At 36.5% G+C, this 22,836-nt stretch overlaps 1 protein-coding gene across 8 annotated transcripts in view; it reads left to right on the top strand.

Annotated features, from left to right (window-relative positions):
• Positions 1 to 683: 683 nt before the first annotated feature.
• CCDC172 (coiled-coil domain containing 172) overlaps positions 684 to 22,836 on the top strand; it is a 61,802-nt gene continuing 39,649 nt past the window's right edge. For 2 of the 8 annotated variants that reach the window (XM_054522918.2, XM_054522925.2), the window contains exons 1-3: positions 696 to 776; positions 1,233 to 1,376; positions 1,589 to 1,674. In XM_054522918.2, coding sequence (XP_054378893.1) covers positions 1,298 to 1,376; positions 1,589 to 1,674 — 165 coding nt within the window. In that variant the 5' untranslated portion in view covers positions 696 to 776; positions 1,233 to 1,297. Of the gene's footprint in view, positions 1,377 to 1,588; positions 1,675 to 22,836 lie in introns of all 8 variants that reach the window. The other 6 variants (XR_008510642.2, XM_054522923.2, XM_054522919.2 and 3 more) reach the window with 5 other exon arrangements.

Raw genomic sequence — 22,836 nt, forward strand, 5'->3', positions numbered from 1 at the left:
GTTTTATGCATCAATGGCTTGATGAAATTAAGGCAGAAATTTGGAATAGGTTAAAATGTATAACTGATTAGACTGCAGCATTAATGAAATATTAATTAAGCCTATTGTGATGTGACAGAATTAACATTTACCTTATTTTACTTAATTTTAAATACATTCTAACAACAAATTACTTTTTAAAGTTCAACCAATGCCAATTTTACATTCAGAAATAAAGTCAAATGTTTATTATAATGTCAATATTTCAACCTACTAAAACTAAAAATATTTTAATTTTTGATTTAAAAAATCCCACGCAGAAGTCCCAAGGGTACCTTTCATGTTTAAGCTTTAATTAGCAACCACTTTGGTCTCTGACACATATTGCGCAGATATTGAAGTGTTAATATTACTGCAGCTTGATTACAAAAGGCAATGATTAATTTTAAAGCAGACAAAAAAGATATGCCCTGATTACAAAGGAATGATTAAGGCGGAATGTCAGACATTGCACATTTATAGCAGTCTTTGCCATCGTCAAAGGATAAGACTTTGTAAAAGTTTATATTTAGAATCACTGTTACTTTGTACTTTATAATATTCAGTGTTTGCGCCTTGGATACCGGGCATCCCTACTCCAACTGGGCCTAGGACCTTTGGGGTTCACATGCCCAGGGCAAACCTGCCCACCACAGGGTGGTCCCAATGAGCCGCCGTAATTTAAGTTCTCACAGGCAAGGCGCGACGTGAAGCACTGGCTCTAGCCGTAGGGAAGGTTTTGGCCGTGGGTTTTGTTGGCATGTACCATTTTGCTGAAAGACAGAGCACCTTGAGGACGTTACCCCTAAAATGAGAGAGGACTGGGATTGAAAGTGTGACTACAGAAATGACTGCTGCCCAGACGCCCTCAAAAGCCAAGGCCTTGGCAGCCATTTTTATTTGCCGCCAAAGCGAAAAACAAACCCAGGGAGCGACGGAGGCCTGAGTCAGGGGTTCCGCCAGGGAAAAAGGCAGACCTTGAAACTGCCCTCTTAGGGCGTGAGGGAGAAAAGCCCGGTTTGTAAACTGTAACGGGAAACAAAGGCTGAGGGCAGGAAGGGGCAGCAGCGGCCAGCGTCTCTAGACCCTCAGACCCCTCAGACTCCGTCTGGCTTCGGGCCCCATCTTCTTGCTGGGCTGGCGACAGAGAGTTGGAGACAGGTCTATCTGGGAATAGTTCTAGAAGAATCCATCTTCTTTATTCTGCTTTTCAGGATCCTCAGGGTTGGTTATAAAATATTTAAGGGCGAGAAAAGGATCGCAGGAGCCAGGCCCTGAGATGAGCTTGGAGTCCCTGTTTCAGCACATCATCTTCACCGAGCATCAGGCGGAGGAGAGTCGCCGTTTGATGCGAGAAGGTCGGGGTATTTCTGTCCTTTGCATGGGGCCTTTTGTCTTCTGGTGCTGGGTGCTTGGAGCAGAAGGAAATCCCGAAGGCAGTGGTCAGAGCCGTTAGGGGAGCTTGCATGCCATGCTGAGGGAAAGACAGCTGAAAGGTGGCTTATCAAACGCCACCAAAATGGGGACTTTAGAAAGATTGATGTGTTTAAAGATTTAATTTTTATTACAGTAAGGTCGGAAATAACCAGATGTCGTGAAAAAATTAAGAAAGCAACGGAGGAGCTGAATGAAGAGAAAATCAAGCTGGAATCTAAGGTATTGAAATGTAAAGCATACTAATTATCACTTGAAAAAGCCTGCCTTAACTTGACTTTTGGGGGATATTTCACTGTTTAACCAGTTGTCCTTCAAGTAGGAAGCACGTTACTCTGTGCTGGCTGTTTTAGTTCCATGTTGCCTGGTGATGTTTAAAGTTCTGAATCCCGTGACACCTTCAATTCCAATATGAATTTGCCCTAAATAAACTAAGGTAATGAAGAATTCATTGTCCATTTTGTGGGATGGTTAAGGTTTTGTTTTAAAAGAGCACAATGTCATTTGAAGAATCATTATTCTGCTTATTTAATAAGTAGTTGCAGTATATACATTTTGAATGATAAATAATTTGTGTGCTATGTTGATATAACAATTGCATGTAAATTTCAAACAAGCCCCTGCCTTTAGTTTTAAAATTCTCTACCACCTTTTAGACATGCCTTGCGTCCGAAGTATACCTTTTCCATTAGCGTTTCTCTCTTTCCTGCAGTGTTTGTAATGTTCTGTTATTTTAAAAAGAAGCAAGAGAGTCTGATGGCTTCTTGAAGGATGGGTAGAATTTTGAAGAGGCAAATAGAAGGAAGTAGTAGGAGGAAAGCGTTCCAGACAGAAGGAGGAGGCAGATATGTGCAGTGCATATTGGGAAAGGAATCTAGTCAAAGCAGAGGGCTGATATCTGGGAATAGCAGAAAACCGTTGCAAGTTCCTGATCAGGGAGCAGTAAAAGTGGGTTTAGGTAGCCTAGTATTGTGGCACATGCTTGTAGTTCCAGTTACTCAGGAGGCTAAGGTGAGAAGACAGTTGTTCAGTTTAATGCCAGCCTGGGCAACATAGTGAGACCCTGTCTTTAAAAAAAAAAAAAGGTAGTTTCAGGAGGATCTTTCTGAGCCCTGATTGGGAAGATGGGAATAGACAATTAGGAAGCTAAGAATATTATTTAAGTGTGCCACAATGAAGGCCTCGCTATGGGTGGGGACAGAGAGTTATTCAAAAATATTTATTAAGTACCCAGTGATGAACTAAACAAGCACTGTGTAATATGAAGTCTGTTTGCTTCAAATATAACTATTTTAACTTATCACTTTGAGGAATTTTCAGTTTTCTTTGGGAATGAAACAATCAGAGAACACTTCTCCATCTGGCAAATTTCAGCTTTTCTTTCCAGGTGTTGCTCAAACATCACCAATAAAGCCTTCTTTATTTATACAATATTTATTATTTATACAATAAAGACATCTTGGTAAAATTTTAAAATTAAACAATGATACATACTTGTATTTGTGTTTGTATCCCCCATTATTTTGTGAGCAGCGTATCTGGAATTTTTTTCCTTATCCATCTTTTATTCTCACTGCCTGTTATCTAACAGTATATAGTATACAGTAGTGTGTTGAATGAATTGAGTACTAATAGTTTGATAGATAATAGGGAGAGTCTTTTAAAATAGAATTTGTAACTGTTATTCAGTGAGATCCTTCCTCCTGTTTTGCCTGTGAATAGTAGGTAAACTAGCTGCTACCAGCAATGCTGAAAGCTGGTGGTATGGGCAAAACATTAAGAATGTTATGATGCAACTTTCTTTTTCTTCAAAAGGAATTAAGACACTTTCAGGATTGATATCTAGAAGCTAATAGAAGTAATGGGCAAAATATGAGCACTTACTGTATGCAGGGGCACTGTTCTAAATGCTTCTCCGGTATTAACTCCTTTAATCCTAACAGGAATCTTGTGATGAGACCCCATCATTATCCCCTTTTTATGAGTGAGGAAACTGAGAGGTAAATGACTTATCCACGATATATAATTCAGAAACAATTAAACTACCATAATGAAAGTAACAATTGAGTAATAACAGCATATTTTATTACAGCAGATTTCTTAAGCTCATTTTAAACATTTTTCATCATGACATTCATGTATAATAATATATCTGAAGTTTTGTATCTTGTTCAGGTTAATATTTTTAAAAGGTTGCTTATACAAGTTTTTGTACAAAATGCATTTTTCCTGGATTGGTGAGGATATTAACCTGATATAATATATTTTTTAATGTTACTCTGTAATATTTTCTTTGTTAGCAAAGTTTTGTTTTGTCTGCAAATGGAAATGTAATTCGTTGATATATACAAACACATTAAAAAATGTTGATTCAGTTGTTTTTGCTAGAAAGAAGACAGAAAAGGCCTACCATTCTTTAGAAACATGTGTTGAAATTACTAATTAATATGGGTTCATAAGCATGCATTGCTTTTTAACCAGCTCATATATGTGGGTAATAATACATTTGTATCTTACTAATAAAATTAACATATGAGGGTCACAGTTCATACAATACTAATTTATAATTGAAATAGTTTGATTTATATTATAGTAAAGATGGTATGTATATGTGCATAAAGATTTTAAAAGTGGAATCACAATTATAATGCAAATGACTAATGGGAAGAACTGAAGAACTAATCCTAAATTGATTTCTTGTTTCTTTTATTCTGAGTTAATTATATGTCTGCCAATAACAATGAAAATATATTTACTTGAATATTTGACTTGGCATTTATTGACCCATTTATCAAACAGTAGCAGCACAAGGAGAAACTATTAATAGAACATAATTTGAATAGAGCAGTGCTTGAGCTATTGTACAGTGATACATTCAGAAAATTTGGGGGGCATTTATTTTGGATGTTGCTTCTGGCCAATAAATGCATTTGGGAAGTACAGTATTCATTTTTTTTCTTTTATGTAAAACCCGGATAGCATGTAATTAGAACTTGAATGATAGCATTTGCCTTGCAGGGCTCAATGAGTCTTTTAAAATATATGGTTGCAAAAGTCTCAGGTTATATAGTATGAGTACTTGATGAATTGGACAGCTACTCTATGCCTGGTTAGGTTTGGTAATATGAAAACAGAAAAATGAGAACATGCCCTGGATTTGCATTCATGCTTACCAATACACCCAAAACTTCTGATAGTTAAGGAAAAGTTTTATAGTATTGATGACAGGGCAAACCAGAATTAAAGACTGACAGAACATTGATAGTTTCTTTTAAACATCTAAAAGAGGTTCTTCTGTTTTTAAAAATGGCATATAATTAAAATTTTGACATTTAATTTTTATAAACATATTACATAAAACTCAGTATAATGCCATATTCCCAAGAGGGAGTAAATGGAGGAAAATCTGAGGCTATTTTGTGAATATTTTGTTTAATTTTTCTGTTTCCAATTTTAACTTGTGTAAACACCATAACAATAATAAAAGAATATTTCATGAATTTTTAAAGGAAAATTGTATTGAAATAAAAAAGTAACTTAAGGTGGCCCCATTTACTTCTTTACATCAATATGTATGTGTTCTTTTTTTTTAATTGGTAAAAGTTAGGAAACCTCCAGAACAGCAGGCAAAGTCATATCCTTTAGTACTGTATTACCTGATTGGAGAAAGAACAAATTCACAGATTATTATCATTTATAGTATTGAAATTGAGTTTTGTAATTGGAGTGCTTTTTTCTTTCTTTACACTTAATCAAAAAAATGTAGATCCTACCAAAATTTAATTTTATAGTTGGCAATTATTCATTCAACAGACATTCATTGAGCAACTGCTAAATCACACTATGAATATTTGGCAAATAAATTATATAATACCTTCCTTCCTGAATTACAGGATTGACATCAAGCAATTTCAACTATATAAACCTAACTGTAAACTCAAAATTTTTGATGTTCTCATTTAAAGAAAAAATTTGTTTCCATTATCTCTATGAAATTCTATAAAGAAAGCCTTATCACATTTGTCATGAGTAAGTATCCAAAACTTGGAAACAGGCAAAAAAGGTCACTGAGTGTCCTTTGAGTATTGTATTAGACATTGTCCAGTAGCTCACCTTCCTGAGGACAGTCAGGTTTATAGGGGTGTGAACGTTTGTACTGGGCTGTTTTTTTCTTGGATATGCCAATCATTCTTTGACCCCAGGGCCTTTGCACTTTCTGTTTCCTCTGCTTGAAATGCTGATTCCATTAGCTGTTACTGTGTCATACATGCTCACTTCATTTAGATCTCTCCCAGTAGAATCATGTGGGACTTCTAGTGCTAACACTAGGACAGCCCCATGCAAATCTTGATGGTTGGTTAGCCTAAGTCTCTGCTCAGTTGTCACCTTAGAGCATTATTCTTAAAGTGTGATCTCTGAGTTCAAAGGGGTCCCCAAGACACTTTCAGGGAGTTTGTAAGGTCAAGCTATTTTTATGATAATACTATACAAAGGTACCATTTGCCATTTTCTCTATGCTAATGCACACACTGACAGTGCAAAAGCAGCGGTGAGTAAAACTGTTAGCACCTTAACACAAATCAAGGCAGTGGCACCAAACTGTACTAGCAGTCATCGTATTCTTCACTGCCATGCACTCTCAGTAAGAAAACAAAAACCGCTAGTTTTACTTAATGCTTTGATTGAAGTGTCAAAAATATTAATTTTATTGAAACTGATCATTGAGTATATTCATTTTCAATATTGTGTACGATCACATGGGAAGTACACCTAAAGTACTTTTATATTCCAAAGTGCCACGATTGTCTCAAGGGAGAGCATGTGTGCAGTTGTTTGAGATGCAGTATGAGCTAGCTATTCTTTTTCTGAAATACCATTTTTACTTAGATAATTGACAGTCAAGTTGTAGTTATTTAGATTTGGGTGTTTGGCAAAATTTTCTGAAAAATAAATGAAGTAAGCCTAAAATGTCAAGGCAAACATCTGACATTGTTCTTATTATTTTGCCAATGATAATATGCAAGCTTTCAAACAAAAATTAGAATTTTGGAGGATTCCTATCTATCTTGTCACCACAAGCTTGGCAGCTTCCTGGTACTTAAAGATTTTTCTGGTGAGTTCGTTAGTGATATTAATGAATATGAATGTTACTTTTGAAGCAGTATGTTTCAAGATGTTTCAGAATGTTACTTTTGAAAGCATATTATGAAATATATCAACATTTGCATGATCTGCATAATTCAGGGAAGCAGTAAGTAATGCATAAAGTTACAAAACTGTGCATAGATAAAAGGTTGACTCAAAGAGCAATGTAGACCAATGGATTTTATTATAACATAGAATGAAAAGTTCATTGAAATGGTTTCAGATTCCACATTGCAACTAACCTTTAAGGAGCTACCACATGGTGAATTTTGATATAGTATCAAAGAAGAATATGCACAATCATTTCCAACTACATATCTGTGCACTCCGTATTCTCCAACTGAAAAATGTATTACAAAAGATTGAATAGAAGCAGATGTGAGAGTCCAGCTATCTTCTTTTTTAATTTTTTATTTGTTTTTATTTATTTATTTTTAAGAGACAGAGTCTCACTCTGTCACCCAGATTGGAGCTCAGTGGCACAACAACAGTTCACTGCAACCTCAAACTCCTGGCCTCAAGTGATCCTTCTGCTTCAGCCTCCTGAGTAGCTGGGACTACAGGCCTCTGCCACCCTACCTGGCTAATTTAAAAAATATATTGTTTTCTAGAGACAGGGTCTTGCTATTTTGCCCAGGCTAGTTTTGAACTCCTGGGCCTCAAGTGATCCTCCCACTTCGGTCTCTCAAAGTTCTGAAATTACAGGCATGAACCACCAAACCTGGTCTCAGCTGTCTTCCATTAAGCCAGATGTTAATAAGATTTGTAAAAAATCTAAATGCAACTCCTTTTTCTAATTTGTTTTTGTTTTGGAAATTCATTTTTAGATACAAATGTATTTAAAATGCAATAGGATTATTGTTATTAAATTAATGTTTAAAAATTTTTCAGTTTTAATTTTGATACAGAAAATATTTCTAGATATAATTCTTGAAAACAATAAAACAAAAATAAATTCTCAATAACTTTTTAGACTATGAAGAGGTCAAAAGACCCAAAAATTTGAGGACCCCTCTCTGTAGAGGCCCCTCCCCAACCTCCATATAAAATAGCATTACCATCTCTCCCTATCTCTATGCTGTGTGATATGTACCACCTCTTGGCATATTTTATATCGATCTGTTTATTATTTGTCTCCCTCCAGTGGAATGTAAGGTCCACAAAGGATAGAAACTAATCTATTTTGTTCATTGCTGTTATTCCCAGCATCTAGAACAGTGCCTGAATAATAGTAGGTATTAAACAGACATTTAGTGAATGAATAAATTAAAATTTTTCTCATAGAATTCTGTTTTCTATTTTCCTCTGCCTTGAATTCTACTTGTTTGACTTGATGCCTTTCTTACATGGTGGTAGATTTTCTTATTGAGATTTTTTATTGATTTTATTTTATTGAACTTATCTTTAGAAGAACTTATCTTTCCTGGCTGTTTGACATATTCCTTTGATAGAAAAGATGTCCCTAAGAAGCAGTTTCACCCCTGCTGCCAGGGCCTCACAGGTTTCCCCTGTTAAGGACCAGTTTTTATGTTAAATTCTGAGCTCTGGATTTCTGCACTGTATGGATAAGAGATTTTGAACCTTACACCCATCTGCAGATTAGGCTCAGGGTTCAAATTCTCAGGATATGACTCCTTTTCCACTCATGGCTCAATGGGATATAGCTCACTTATACACTGCATCTCTAGGACAACAGGTGGAGTTTTGTTATCCATCTTTCATAACTGGCATAGATATTTCTCAATTCCTGACAGTACAATGAGTCCAACCCTGGCTCTCTTTGCCTGTGATTTTTGTTCTTATGTGGGCATTTAAAGCCTAATGCCTAATGCCTGTATCCTTTCTGAAAGATGCTTCTGTGGGTTTGAATTTTAGCACACCATTCTTACCCTGAGCTGTCTCTTTGTTTCTTGCATGAAGATTTCCCTCTCCTCCTTTTGGCATAGCTATGTAAATGATAAATATTTTAACCGTAGTTGGATTTTATCTAGCATTTCTCTGTGTTTGGAGTAGAAAGTAAGTCCTTTCTACTTTTGCTTTTACTGCCATATTAACCATAATTCTGCACTATAAAATTCTTCAATGCCTCACGTTGTCATTCTTGAGTTCTTATTTTGATTTGTTTTTTGATGAGTCTGTGTAATTGTTTGTAATTTTGTAGGAGGAATTTGTGAATGATAGATCTTCTAATCTATTAATATCTGAAATTTCTGTTGTCTTCACACTTGCATGGAAACTTGTCTGTACAGAATTATTGAGTCAAACCTTTTTTTACAACATTTTGTGGATCTAGCACTATCATATTCTGAAATTTATTAATGCAGAAGTATTGAAGTCAACCTGGTTTTTAAAAATCCTTTTTTAAGGTAACCTGTTAGGTTTTGTTTTCTTCCCTGATTGCTTTTATGATTTTAAACAATCTATAATTCCAAATTTGGTACAGATATATCCATTATTTTTTTTCTGGAACAAGGGTGAGCCTTCCATTTTAACCTCAGCTATTATTTCATAGAGTTTGTTTTCAGTACACCCATTTCTTACAATTTAGAAGATCTTTATTCTATTTTCTCTGAATTGAGTCCTCAGAAGTCTGGGAAAACTTTGTATACTTTACATCCCTAATTCTATCTTTTGTAGTATTGGTTTAGTTATTTAATGCTCTCTGCAAATTTAAATCATGTGTTGTCTTCTCTTTTTTAACACTTTTATTTTCTGCCTTTTTAAACATCTCAACTTGTTTTGTTTTTGTCTTTTTCTGCTATGTCCTTCCTTGCTCTTGTTTTCTAGTGGACATGTGTTTGTTTGCATCCTCTTAAGAACAGTAAGTAATTGATTACAATTTTTTTTCATCCTGTGCTCTTCACTGTAATCTTTTAGATAATTCTCTTTATCTCTTCTGTTAACAGTATTTTTCATAGGGTTCATGTTGTTATTCTGTGAGATTTGTTCAGACCTGCAATTTGCCTATAAATACAATATATAAATTGTTTTTTGTCCTGTTCTCATTTTCTTGAATACTGGAAGAATCAACTACTTTCTTAGAGCTAAAGCTGATTGACAAGCTGATGTGAGTAACCCCCAGCCCAATTTCTAGTGTTCTTGTAGTATAGCTTTACTTGCCTGAGATATGATTATTTCTTGCACATGTGCCAAGTTTTCTTATTTGTTGAGGAAGACGTATGTTTTAAAGAATGTGTGACATTTTATAGTTCTTCCATTAAAAGCGGTGCATGAATAAACACTACCTCAGCATCCCTTTGTTTTGTATCCTGACTAAGATGTGTGGTGATAGGTAAGGTAAGGTACTGCCACCTGAGTTGTCAAATAACACAGAAGTTATTTTACTTTAAAGTTGCTCCCCAGGAAGAGTCTTTCAGATTAAAACGTGTCATTACAACATGTTCTTGACCGGTCAGTATTTGTGCTTTGCTCGTCTTTCCCTAATCAGATTACTGTCTCGCTGAGATGAGCAGCTTTGGAGGAATAGGAGTTTTATTTGATGAAAAGAGGAAGAATAATTTTGCAGTTTAGGGGTTATTTTGAAAAGAGTTGACTGTGGACTTTGGAACAGGAGGTGAGTTCTGAAAAAGTGAGTGGAAAGGATCAAAGGCAACTGGCGACTTACAGCTGTGCCTGTGATCTGATGCTGATAGGAAGAATTTCTCATGTAGGCTTTGTTGCATATATGGTCTCATGGATTGTTATTGCCTGAATTAATATTTCAAGATAAGTTAAAAGGCTGTATACCTCAGTTTCCTTTGTTCAGATGAGTTCCACAGTTTCAAATGTAGTCTAATTTCTTCTGGTTAAAAATTCATCCCAAGAGAGATAGAGGAAGGAAAGGGAGAGATGGGACCACCACAGTGAGCAAATGGATCAGATTATTACTCTAAAATGTTCTTTTCGTTCTGAGCTCCCACTCCTCCTCATCTTTACTAAGATTTCTCGCTTATGTTCCTACTGGAAAAGTGGGTTTTATTTCTGGGAAATTCTGAGGCCTTCTACCATTATATTTGGCGAACATGCAGTAGATTACTTTTCAAAATTAAAATAGTTGTATTGTTTTAACTCTTTATAAAAGTAGTGTTTATTCATTGCAAATTATTCCAAAAATAGAAATTGGCAAAAAGCAGCGTGAAGATCACCTATAATTCCACCACACAGTTAACATTTTCGTAGGTTTTCTTTCAAAATTGTTTAAATGGATTTATATTTTTCTTAAAAAATTTGCTTTTTTCTATTTACTGTAACCTAGACATCTGAGTAAATATATATGTAAAAAAGCAATTTTAATTGCTGTGTAGTATTCCATTAATAATTATACTATATTTTATTTAACTAATTTCCTATTGATAAGTATTTACTATTGTATTAATAAATTACTGTTTCTATCATCATTGCAGTGATAACCGTATGCATACATCTTTGTGCACTTATCCTAGCTTTTTAAGGTAAAGCCTTAGAAATCAAATTGCTGTGTCAACGGGCCTGTAATTTTTAAGGCTTTGATTATTTTTAAATTGTCCTCCAGGAAAGTTGTTCCAGTTTTATTCTCACAGTTTTACTACTCATACACTGGAAATTAATATGTATTACAAATATAAAAACGGCATCTTTTTAGTTTTAATTTGAATTTTTTAACTTAGTATTTTTAATTTATATGTATATTTACCTATTTCTATACCATCCTAGTCTTTTATGGTTGGCATCTAGCTTTTTATTATAGATATTCTTTCTTTATCATTTGTTGCAAACTTTCTTATTTGTATCTTGGCTTTTTATGACATGATTTTCTCGTAAAAGTTTAGAGTTTTGTGTTGCTCGAATTTTTAATGTTTTAGTTTGTTTCTGAATCCATTCTATGCTTGGAAAAGCCTGTCCCATTCCAAGATTTTAAACAATATCTTTTTCTAATACTTTTTTTTTCTTTTTATTATTATTATTATTATTATTATTATTATTATACTTTAGGCTCTATGGTACATGTGCGCAATGTGCAGGTAAGTTACATATGTATACATGTGCCATGCTGGTGCGCTGCACCCACCAACTCGTCATCTAGCATTAAGTATATCTCCCAATGCTATCCCTCTCCCCTCCCCCCACCCCGCAACAGTCCCCGAAGTGTGCTGTTCCCCTTCCTGTGACCATGTGTTCTCATTGTTCAATTCCCACCTATGAGTGAGAGTATGCGGTGTTTGGTTTTTTTGTTCTTGGGATAGTTTACTGAGAATGATGATTTCCAATTTCATCCATGTCCCTACAAAGGACATGAACTCATCATTTTTTATGGCTGCATAGTATTCCATGGTGTATATGTGCCACATTTTCTTAATCCAGTCTATCATTGTTGGACATTTGGGTTGGTTCCAAGTCTTTGCTATTGTGAATAATGCCACAATAAACATACGTGTGCATGTGTCTTTATAGCAGCATGATTTATAGTCCTTTGGGTATATACCCAGTAATGGGATGGCTGGGTCAAATGGAATTTCTAGTTCTAGATCCCTGAGGAATCGCCACACTGACTTCCACAAGGGTTGAACTAGTTTACAGTCCCCCAACAGTGTAAAAGTGTTCCTATTTCTCCACATCCTCTCCAGCACCTGTTGTTTCCTGACTTTTTAATGATTGCCATTCTAACTGGTGTGAGATGGTATCTCATTGTGGTTTTGATTTGCATTTCTCTGATGGACAGTGATGGTGAGCATTTTTTCATGTGTTTTTTGGCTGCATAAATGTCTTCTTTTGATAAGTGTCTGTTCATGTCCTTCGCCCACTTTTTGATGGGGTTGTTTGTTTTTTTCTTGTAAATTTGTTGGAGTTCATTGTAGATTCTGGATATTAGCCCTTTGTCAGATGAGTAGGTTGCAAAAATTTTCTCCCATTTTGTAGGTTGCCTGTTCACTCTGATGGTAGTTTCCTTTGCTGTGCAGAAGCTCTTTAGTTTAATTAGATCCCATTTGTCAATTATGGCTTTTGTTGCCATTGCTTTTGGTGTTTTAGACATGAAGTCCTTGCCCATGCCTATGTCCTGAATGGTAATGCCTAGGTTTTCTTCTAGGGTTTTTATGGTTTTAGATCTAACATTTAAGTCTTTAATCCATCTTGAATTGATTTTTGTATAAGGTGTAAGGAAGGGATCCAGTTTCAGCTTTCTACATATGGCTAGCCAGTTTTCCCAGCACCATTTATTAAATAGGGAATCCTTTCCCCATTTCTTGTTTTTGTCAGGGTTGTCAAAGATCAGATAGTTGTAGATATGTGGCATTATTTCTGACGGCTCTGTTCTGTTCCATTGATCTATATCTCTGTTTTGGTACCGGTACCATGCTGTTTTGGTTACTGTAGCCTTGTAGTATAGTTTGAAGTCAGGTAGTGTGATGCCTCCAGCTTTGTTCTTTTGGCTTAGGATTGACTTGGCGATGCGGGCTCTTTTTTGGTTCCATATGAACTTTAAAGTAGTTTTTTCCAATTCTGTGAAGAAAGTCATTGGTAACTTGATGGGGATGGCATTGAATCTGTAAATTACCTTGGGAAGGATGGCCATTTTCATGATATTGATTCTTCCTACCCATGAGCATGGAATGTTCTTCCATTTGTTTGTATCCTCTTTTATTTCCTTGAGCAGTGGTTTGTAGTTCTCCTTGAAGAGGTCCTTCACATCCCTTGTAAGTTGGATTCCTAGGTATTTTATTCTCTTTGAAGCAATTGTGAATGGGAGTTCACTCATGATTTGGCTCTCTGTTTGTCTGTTATTGATGTATAAGAATGCTTGTGATTTTTGTACATTGATTTTGTATCCTGAGACTTTGCTGAAGTTGCTTATCAGCTTAAGGAGATTTTGGGCTGAGACAATGGGGTTTTCTAGATATACTATCATGTCATCTGCAAACAGGGACAATTTGACTTCCTCTTTTCCTACTTGAATACCCTTGATTTCCTTCTCCTGCCTAATTGCCCTGGCCAGAACTTCCAACACTATGTTGAATAGAAGTGGTGAGAGAGGGCATCCCTGTCTTGTACCAGTTTTTAAAGGGAATGCTTCCAGTTTTTGCCCATTCAGTATGATATTGGCTGTGGGTTTGTCATAAATAGCTCTTATTATTTTGAGATACGTCCCATCAATACCTAATTTATTGAGAGTTTTTAGCATGAAGGGTTGTTGAATTTTGCCAAAGGCCTTTTCTGCAACTATTGAGATAATCATGTGGTTTTTGTCTTTGGTTCTGTTTATATGCTGGATTACATTTATTGATTTGCGTATATTGAACCAGCCTTGCATCCCAGGGATGAAGCCCACTTGATCATGGTGGATAAGCTTTTTGATGTGCTGCTGGATTCTGTTTGCCAGTATTTTATTGAGGATTTTTGCATCAATGTTCATCAAGGATATTGGTCTAAAATTCTCTTTTTTTGTTGTGTCTCTGCCAGGCTTTGGTATCAGGATGATGCTGGCCTCATAAAATGAGTTAGGGAGGATTCCCTCTTTTTCTATTGATTGGAGTAGTTTCAGAAGGAATGGTACCAGTTCCTCCTTGTACCTCTGGTAGAATTCGGCTGTGAACCCATCTGGTCCTGGACTTTTTTTGGTTGGTAAGCTATTGATTATTGCCACAATTTCAGCTCCTGTTATTGGTCTATTCAGAGATTCAACTTCTTCCTGGTTTAGTCTTGGGAGGGTGTATGTGTTGAGGAATTTATCCATTTCTTCTAGATTTTCTAGTTTATTTGCGTAGAGGTATTTGTAGTATTCTCTGATGGTAGTTTGTATTTCTGTGGGATCGGTGGTGATATCCCCTTTATCATTTTTTATTGCATCTATTTGATTCTTCTCTCTTTTTTTCTTTATTAATCTTGCTAGCGGTCTATCAATTTTGTTGATCCTTTCAAAAAACCAGCTCCTGGATTCATTAATTTTTTGAAGGGTTTTTTGTGTCTCTATTTCCTTCAGTTCTGCTCTGATTTTAGTTATTTCTTGCCTTCTGCTAGCTTTTGAATGTGTTTGCTCTTGCTTTTCTAGTTCTTTTAATTGTGATGTTAGGGTGTCAATTTTGGATCTTTCCTGCTTTCTCTTGTGGGCATTTAGTGCTATAAATTTCCCTCTACACACTGCTTTGAATGCATCCCAGAGATTCTGGTATGTTGTGTCTTGGTTCTCGTTGGTTTCAAAGAACATCTTTATTTCTGCCTTCATTTCGTTATGTACCCAGTAGTCATTCAGGAGCAGGTTGTTCAGTTTCCACGTAGTTGAGCGGTTTTGAGTGAGATTCTTAATCCTGAGTTCTAGCTTGATTGCACTGTGATCTGAGAGATAGTTTGTTATAATTTCTGTTCTTTTACATTTATTGAGGAGAGCTTTACTTCCAAGTATATGGTCAATTTTGGAATAGGTGTGGTGTGGTGCTGAAAAAAATGTATATTCTGTTGATTTGGGGTGGAGAGTTCTGTAGATGTCTATTAGGTCCGCTTGGTGCAGAGCTGAGTTCAATTCCTGGGTATCCTTGTTGCCTTTCTGTCTCGTTGATTTGTCTAATGTTGACGGTGGGGTGTTAAAGTCTCCCATTATTAATGTGTGGGAGTCTAAGTCTCTTTGTAGGTCACTCAGGACTTGCTTTATGAATCTGGGTGCTCCTGTATTGGGTGCATATATATTTAGGATAGTTAGCTCTTCTTGTTGAATTAATCCCTTTGCCATTATGTAATGGCCTTCTTTGTCTCTTTTGATCTTTGTTGGTTTAAAGTCTGTTTTATCAGAGACTAGGATTGCAACCCCTGCCTTTTTTTGTTTTCCATTTGCTTGGTAGATCTTCCTCCATCCTTTTATTCTGAGCCTATGTGTGTCTCTGCATGTGAGATGGGTTTCCTGAATACAGCACACTGATGGGTCTTGAGTCTTTATCCAATTTGCCAGTCTGTGTCTTTTAATTGGAGCATTTAGTCCATTTACATTTAAAGTTAATATTGTTATGTGTGAATCTGATCCTGTCATTATGATGTTAGCTGGTTATTTTGCTCGTTAGTTGATGCAGTCTCTTCCTAGTCTCGATGGTCTTTACATTTCGGTATGATTTTGCAGTGGCTGATACCGGTTGTTCCTTTCCATGTTTAGCGCTTCCTTCAGGAGCTCTTTTAGGGAAGGCCTGGTGGTGACAAAATCTCTCAGCATTTGCTTGTCTGTAAAGTATTTTATTTCTCCTTCACTTATGAAGCTTAGTTTGGCAGGATATGAAATTCTGGGTTGAAAATTCTTTTCTTTAAGAATGTTGAATATTGGCCCCCACTCTCTTCTGGCTTGTAGGGTTTCTGCCGAGAGATCTGCTGTTAGTCTGATGGGCTTCCCTTTGATGGTAACCCGACCTTTCTCTCTGGCTGCCCTTAACATTTTTTCCTACATTTCAACTTTGGTGAATCTGACAATTATGTGTCTTGGAGTTGCTCTTCTCGAGGAGTATCTTTGTGGCGTTCTCTGTATTTCCTGAATCTGAATGTTGGCCTGCCTTGCTAGATTGGGGAAGTTCTCCTGGATAATATCCTGCAGAGTGTTTTCCAACTTGTTTCCATTCTCCCCGTCACTTTCAGGTACACCAGTCAGACATAGATTTGGTCTTTTCACATAGTCCCACATTTCTTGGAGGCTTTGCTCGTTTCTTTTTATTCTTTTTTCTCTAAACTTCCCTTCTCGCTTCATTTCATTCATTTCGTCTTCCAGGGCTGATACCCTTTCTTCCATTTGATCGCATCGGCTCCTGAGGCTTCTGCATTCTTCACGTAGTTCTCGAGCCTTGGTTTTCAGCTCCATCAGCTCCTTTAAGCACTTCTCTGTATTGGTTATTCTAGTTATACATTCTTCTAAATTTTTTTCAAAGTTTTCAAGTTCTTTGCCTTTGGTTTGAATATCCTCCCGTAGCTCGGAGTAATTTGATCGTCTGAAGCCTTCTTCTCTCAGCTCGTCGAAGTCATTCTCCGTCCAGCTTTGTTCCGTTGCTGGTGAGGAACTGCGTTCCTTTGGAGGAGGAGAGGTACTCTGCTTTTTAGAGTTTCCAGTTTTTCTGCTCTGCTCTGTTTTTTCCCCATCTTTGTGGTTTTATCTACTTTTGGTCTTTGATGATGGTGATGTACAGGTGGGTTTTTGGTGTGGGTGTCCTTTCTGTTAGTTTTCCTTCTAACCGACAGGACCCTCAGCTGCAGGTCTGTTGGAGTACCTGGCCGGCCGTGTGAGGTGTCAGTCTGCCCCTGCTGGGGGGTGCCTCCCAGTTAGGCTGCTCGGGGGTCAGGGGTCAGGGACCCACTTGTGGAGGCAGTCAGCCCGTTCTCAGATCTCCAGCTGCGTGCTGGGAGAACCACTGCTCTCCTCAAAGCTGTCAGACAGGGACATTTAAGTCTGCAGAGGTTACTGCTGTCTTTTTGTTTGTCTGTGCCCTGCCCCCAGAGGTGGAGCCTACAGAGGCAGGCAGGCCTCCTTGAGCTGTGGTGGGCTCCACCCAGTTCAAGCTTCCAGGCTGCTTTGTTTACCTAAGCGAGCCTGGGCAATGGCGGGCGCCTCTCCCCCAGCCTCGCTGCCGACTTGCTGTTTGATCTCAGACTGCTGTGCTAGCAATCAGCGAGACTCCGTGGGCGTAGGACCCTCTGAGCCAGGTGTGGGCTATATTCTCCTGGGGCACCGTTTCCTAAGCCCGTCGGAAAAGCACAGTATTCGGGTGGGAGTGGCCCGATTTTCCAGGTGCCGTTTGTCACCCCTGGAAGGGGAACTCCCTGACCCCTTGCGCTTCCCGAGTGAGGCAATGCCTCGCCCCTGCTTCGGCTGGCGCACGGTGCACTCACCCACTGACCTGTGCCCACTCTCTGGCACTCCCTAGTGAGATGAACACGGTACCTCAGATGGAAATGCAGAAATCACCCGTCTTCTGCGTCGCTCGCGCTGGGAGCTGTAGACCGGAGCTGTTCCTATTCGGCCATCTTGGCTCCTCCCCCTCCTCTAATACTTTTATAGTGGTTTTCTTTTTTAAAATATTTTAAAGAAAAATGACTGTTGTCACCTGATTAATGTCACATGTTCCCCATTGATTGGAAACACTGTCTTTATGATACAGTATTTTGCATGTGCATGTGTATATCTATACTTGTATCTGTTTTATATATTCTATACTATTAATCTATTTGTTTTGGCACCAGTGTATTATTGGCTTAAATATATTAGCTTCAAAATGTCTTTGGCCCTCTGGAAGGGTAATTTCTTTTTCAGAATTTTCCTGATTCTTTTCATGGTTTATATTTCTAGATAAATTTGAAAATCATTTTGCCAAATTAAAAAAGAACCAAAATCATTGGGGTTTTCATTAAGATTGCACTAATTTCATGTTGTAATTTATTACAACATGAATTGATGAATTGATGTTGATGAACTGAACATGAAGAATTGATGTCTTTATAACTCTGAGTCACACTTAAGAATATAACATCTTTTTCTGTTTATTCAGATTTTCGTTTATGTTCCTCAGTAGAAGTTTTTCATACAGGTCTCAGATATTTCTTATTTGTATATTTTGTTTGTCTTGATTTTGCTGTCATGAATGGGATATTTTCCATGCTTTTTTCTGTTTGTTGTTGGTAACTAGAATAGATTTTGGTATTTATTTTGTTACTAGCTTCTTTACTAAACCCTTTTTTTATTTCTTGACAGTTTCTCTGTATATTTTCTTGGATTCATATATAATAATGGGGCCAGGAGCAGTGGCTCACATTTGTAATCCCAGCACTTTGAGAGGCCAAGGGGGTGGATCACCTGAGGTCAGGAGTTTGAGACCAGCCTGGCCAACGTGGCGAAACCCTGTCTCTACTAAAAATACAAAAATTAGCCAGGCATGGTGTTGTGCCCCTGTAATCCCAGCTACCTGGGAGGCTGAGGCAGGAGAATTGCTTGAATCCGCGAGGTGGAGGTTGCAGTGAGCCAAGATCGTGCCACTGCACTCCAGCCTGGGCGACAAGAGTAAGACTCCATTTCAACAACAACAAAAATATATATTTGTATATGATATTTAATATGTATAAATATATTATATATGTATTATATTTTATATTATATATAATAGTATGTAGTATATATTATATATATTACATATGATACATATGTAATAATCATAAGGCCACTGTGGCTGGAATGGGGCAAGTGAGGAGGTGACTGACAGGAGAGATGGCTGGAGAGGGAGTGAGGGGGTGAAAATCATGTAAAGCCTTATAAGCCATTGTCAGGCGGTTATTTCCTTCCTTGCTAACTATATTAGGATTATTATGTCATAGTAAGTTATTCTTTAAGCATTGCCTCTGTGATTTGGGAAAGTATAAAGATAGATCTTTTTTACAAAAACCTTAATATCTGCTATCAATACAATATTCATTAATGTAACTTAGTATTTAGAATGTCTTTTATCATATAGTCATAATAATGATATATTTTTCCCAATTGTTATGGTTTTAGGAATGTGAAATTTTCTACATAACTCTTAGTTTTTTTTAAAATGTAAAGTTGCCTATTATGCTATGGGGCAGATTATTTAATCAGCAAAATGTCAGTTCCTAAAGGCTGAGATTGTTTTTAACAACAGCAACCACAACAAAGAGGACCTGTGTACTTTGCTTGCTTAGACCCTAACATTAATTTTAAATCCTCAGTCATTTTCAATTTTTAAGTTCTTCTGGCAGAAAAATACCTAAAGGCACCCAGGCAGCAAGAGTAGTGAAAAGTCACAAATCATGGCTTTGCTGAAAACTGACCTAGTTGACCAGATAAGTCAGCTCACTGAGAAAACTATAAGCTCCATTAAAAAATCAAATATCCCAAGAGGAATAAAACAAGGAAAGGAAAAACAGACTTTATTGCTGAGAGAAGCAGAATTAACCAGGGAGTTGGCACTACTATAAATTAGAATTTTCCAAAACAGCAGTATTTTCTGACAAACCTTGGCTATTTGAGTCTAGATTTTTTTTTTTTTTTTTAAACAGAGTTCCACTCTCGTCACCCAGGCTGGAGTGCAGTGGCACAATCTTGGCTCACTGCAACCTCTGCCTCCCGGATTCAAGAAATTATTCTGCCTCAGCCTCCTGAGTAGCTGGGATTATGGGTGCCCCCACTGCACCTGGCTGATTTTTGTATTTTTAGTAGAGGGGGATTTCACCATGTTGGCCAGGCTGGTCTCAAACTCCTGACCAGGTGATCCACCCGTCTCGGCCTCCCAAAGTGCTGGGATTACAGGTGTGAGCCACTATGTCTGGCCTATCACTTTAAGGCTGTGTGCAAATATATTTTTTCATTTCTAGTAGGAGGACAGATAGAAATGAAAAAGAGAAAATTTTATCAGTGCCATTAGGAACTTCACACCCTTTTCTTCATATTGTCTGTATTCTTTTGGGATCTTAGTGGGTAACTTAGGACACAGAAGCAATGGATTTTTAAGTTTTTATTTACTATAAAATAAATGGTTCAAGCTACATAGATATAAAATATTGCCTCAGTTCAAACCTGACTCGATATATTTAGAAATATTTTTATGTCATACTCTAACATTTTGTGTATTATCTTCCCAACTCTGATGTCCACCCATTACCTTTGTAACAAAAAAGAGGTGAGAAGATTTTCTGATGATTATTTATTCATCTTTTGATCCTATCAATACATTCAGGGTTATATTTGGAATATTTACTTAAATTTTACATATCAGTAGATTTAGTTTTCAAACGCAGGAACATAAAAAATAACTTAAGAAATCACTTGGGACAACAATAAGAACAAAAGGAACCATCTGAAACATTCTACGAATAGGAGACTGTGAAAAGCTATTTTATTTCTGAAGAGTTAGTAACTTAACAAAGAGGAACTGGGCACATTCAAAAGTTTTTGTTTTCTTAGTTCCACTAAAATATGAAGGCAATATATTAATAATAATAGGCTTCATCTAGCTTCTGCAACCTTGATCTATTGATGTCCTTAACAATGTGAAGCAGTATATTATGGGCCTCTATTCTTGTCCTTCCTGACTTTAACTTTCCCAAACTCCTGCCGCTTTCTCCGTCATTCTACTTCTCATACTTACCAAGACTTTTGTGTTAACATTTTTTAACCATAGATCCTATGTAAATTTGAAGATTAATGTACCGTAATCTTTCTGTAGTTATTGACTCTCTGGGACTCTTTAGATCTGGATTAAAAGAGGCAAATATGGAAGTAAACGATAAAGACAGAAAGTAAGACAGAAAGGGAATGAAGAGGAGATAAACTAATAATAAAAATAAAAACAAAGAAGCAGAGAACTTAAAATGGATGATTTACATAAAATTTTAGGGAAGAGGAAAATTATGGATATGCCCTTTTTATAAATCTTTAGAACAGCTGTCTGCTTTTTAGTTTTTGGGATATAGATTTCATTTTTTAGGTAATGATGAAATATTCTGGTTAAGTGCCAATATGTCACCTAGCTCTTCTTAATATTGGTTATTCTCCCTTTTAAGAAAGAAGATGTGGGCTTAGTGGTAATTTAAGCTCTTAATCATTGATAGCTGAAAGATAGCACCTTAATTTCTGAGTCTTTAACATAAGGCTTTCCTGAATTTGAATAATAGATTTGCTTAAGTCTCATTTAGAAATTCGTTAGTTTGATAAGTAATATTTTCCTCATTTTTGAGTTTTGGGTTTGACATAGATCTTTTACAACAGGTGAGTGGTATACGTGGACTTAGAATTCATGAATTGCATTCCTGAAGGGCATAATACTTGAAATACCTTAGTAGATTAAACCCACATTTATCCAGTGCATTATTTGGTCTCTAAAGCATTTTTTGTGGACATTCCTGGGCAACGTCCACAACAGTAACTCAGAGTTAGGTATATACTGCAAACACCATTCTCAGTAAGCTCTGGTGGATCTAGGACTTGGTAATTTCCTTAAATGTTTATTGACCTTATATATTTTCAACTCACCATCACACACATCTCTTTTTAGCTCTAGAATTATCGTTTCATTACTTTGAAATAGTTCTGACATTTCCATGCTCACATCATGATTTAGGAGAAAGAAAGGCAGAAGACCTGGATTTTAGTCCTGGATTTGCCTCTAATTAGTTATATAGCCTTTGTTAAGGTGTTTAACTTCTCTCGACCTCATTTTATTATCATTTACATAATAAGTATTAAATAGTCACGAAATATTTTTTATTCTGAATAAATGTGGTAGATCTCATGATCATACTCTAGTTTCCCTTGTTATAAATTTCTATATGATTTTATAGATTTGGCCATATGTTTTCTAATTTCTGTCTTCTGAGACAGAAAAATACTAACCACCCTATTATTCCTTCCCCCAATCTTTAAAATATTATCTCAGTTCCTTTGATTATGTGAATTGTACCTCTCTAATCTTTCTCTATTGATGCCTTTCTTAAAATTGGGTTGATGAAAACGTACCAAGTACTGAAGACATGGGCAGATGGGCTACGATCTTATATAAGTGTAAGATCATATTTTCTGGTTTTGAAAATTTCAGCTACTTTTTTAATGTCAATATTTCTAGGACGTTTTAGCCATAATATTTCAAACTGTCTCTTAAGCCAACCCTTTTGCCTCTGGACTAGACTATTTCTAAGCTCTTTACTATTCAATATCTTCTGGGACAGAGATTTCACAACCTGTCTCTCACCTTGAGGAAGTTCTTATAACTACCATAAATCTTGCTTTCTGCAATTTAAGTTGAATTTATATCCTTTTTCTTTTCTCTATGGAGATGGGAACAGCCCCAAACTGGAAACGATGCTTTCTTATGAGGGCTAATACTGAACATAGTAGAAAAATTACAGTATTTCCAGTCCAGCATCATTTTTAGCTTTCATATATTAAAGCTTCCTGACTTCGTTTCAATATTCATCTCTCAGGAGATGTTATTTTTTAAGGTCCAAATGAAATAACAGTTGCATGTCTAACATTAATGTTTATTATACCTTTTGCTACTTAGAACCAAATGAAGTATTAAAATAAAAAATGAGTTCTCAAAACCCATTTAAGGTCTTTAGCAGACTCGTTTTTTATTTGATATAACTATAACCATGGGACTGGGTTTTTGCCTCTGCTTTGTAGATTTTATCTTATTATTTTATTAGTTATATTATGTACATGATTTATTCATTCATATATTCCTTATAAACTGTGAAAATAGAAACTTATTATTGAAAAACAAACAGTCTTAAAGCAGA

Source organism: Pongo abelii, chromosome 8 (genome assembly GCF_028885655.2).
Source record: "Pongo abelii isolate AG06213 chromosome 8, NHGRI_mPonAbe1-v2.0_pri, whole genome shotgun sequence".
NCBI classification, from domain to species: domain Eukaryota; kingdom Metazoa; phylum Chordata; class Mammalia; order Primates; family Hominidae; genus Pongo; species Pongo abelii.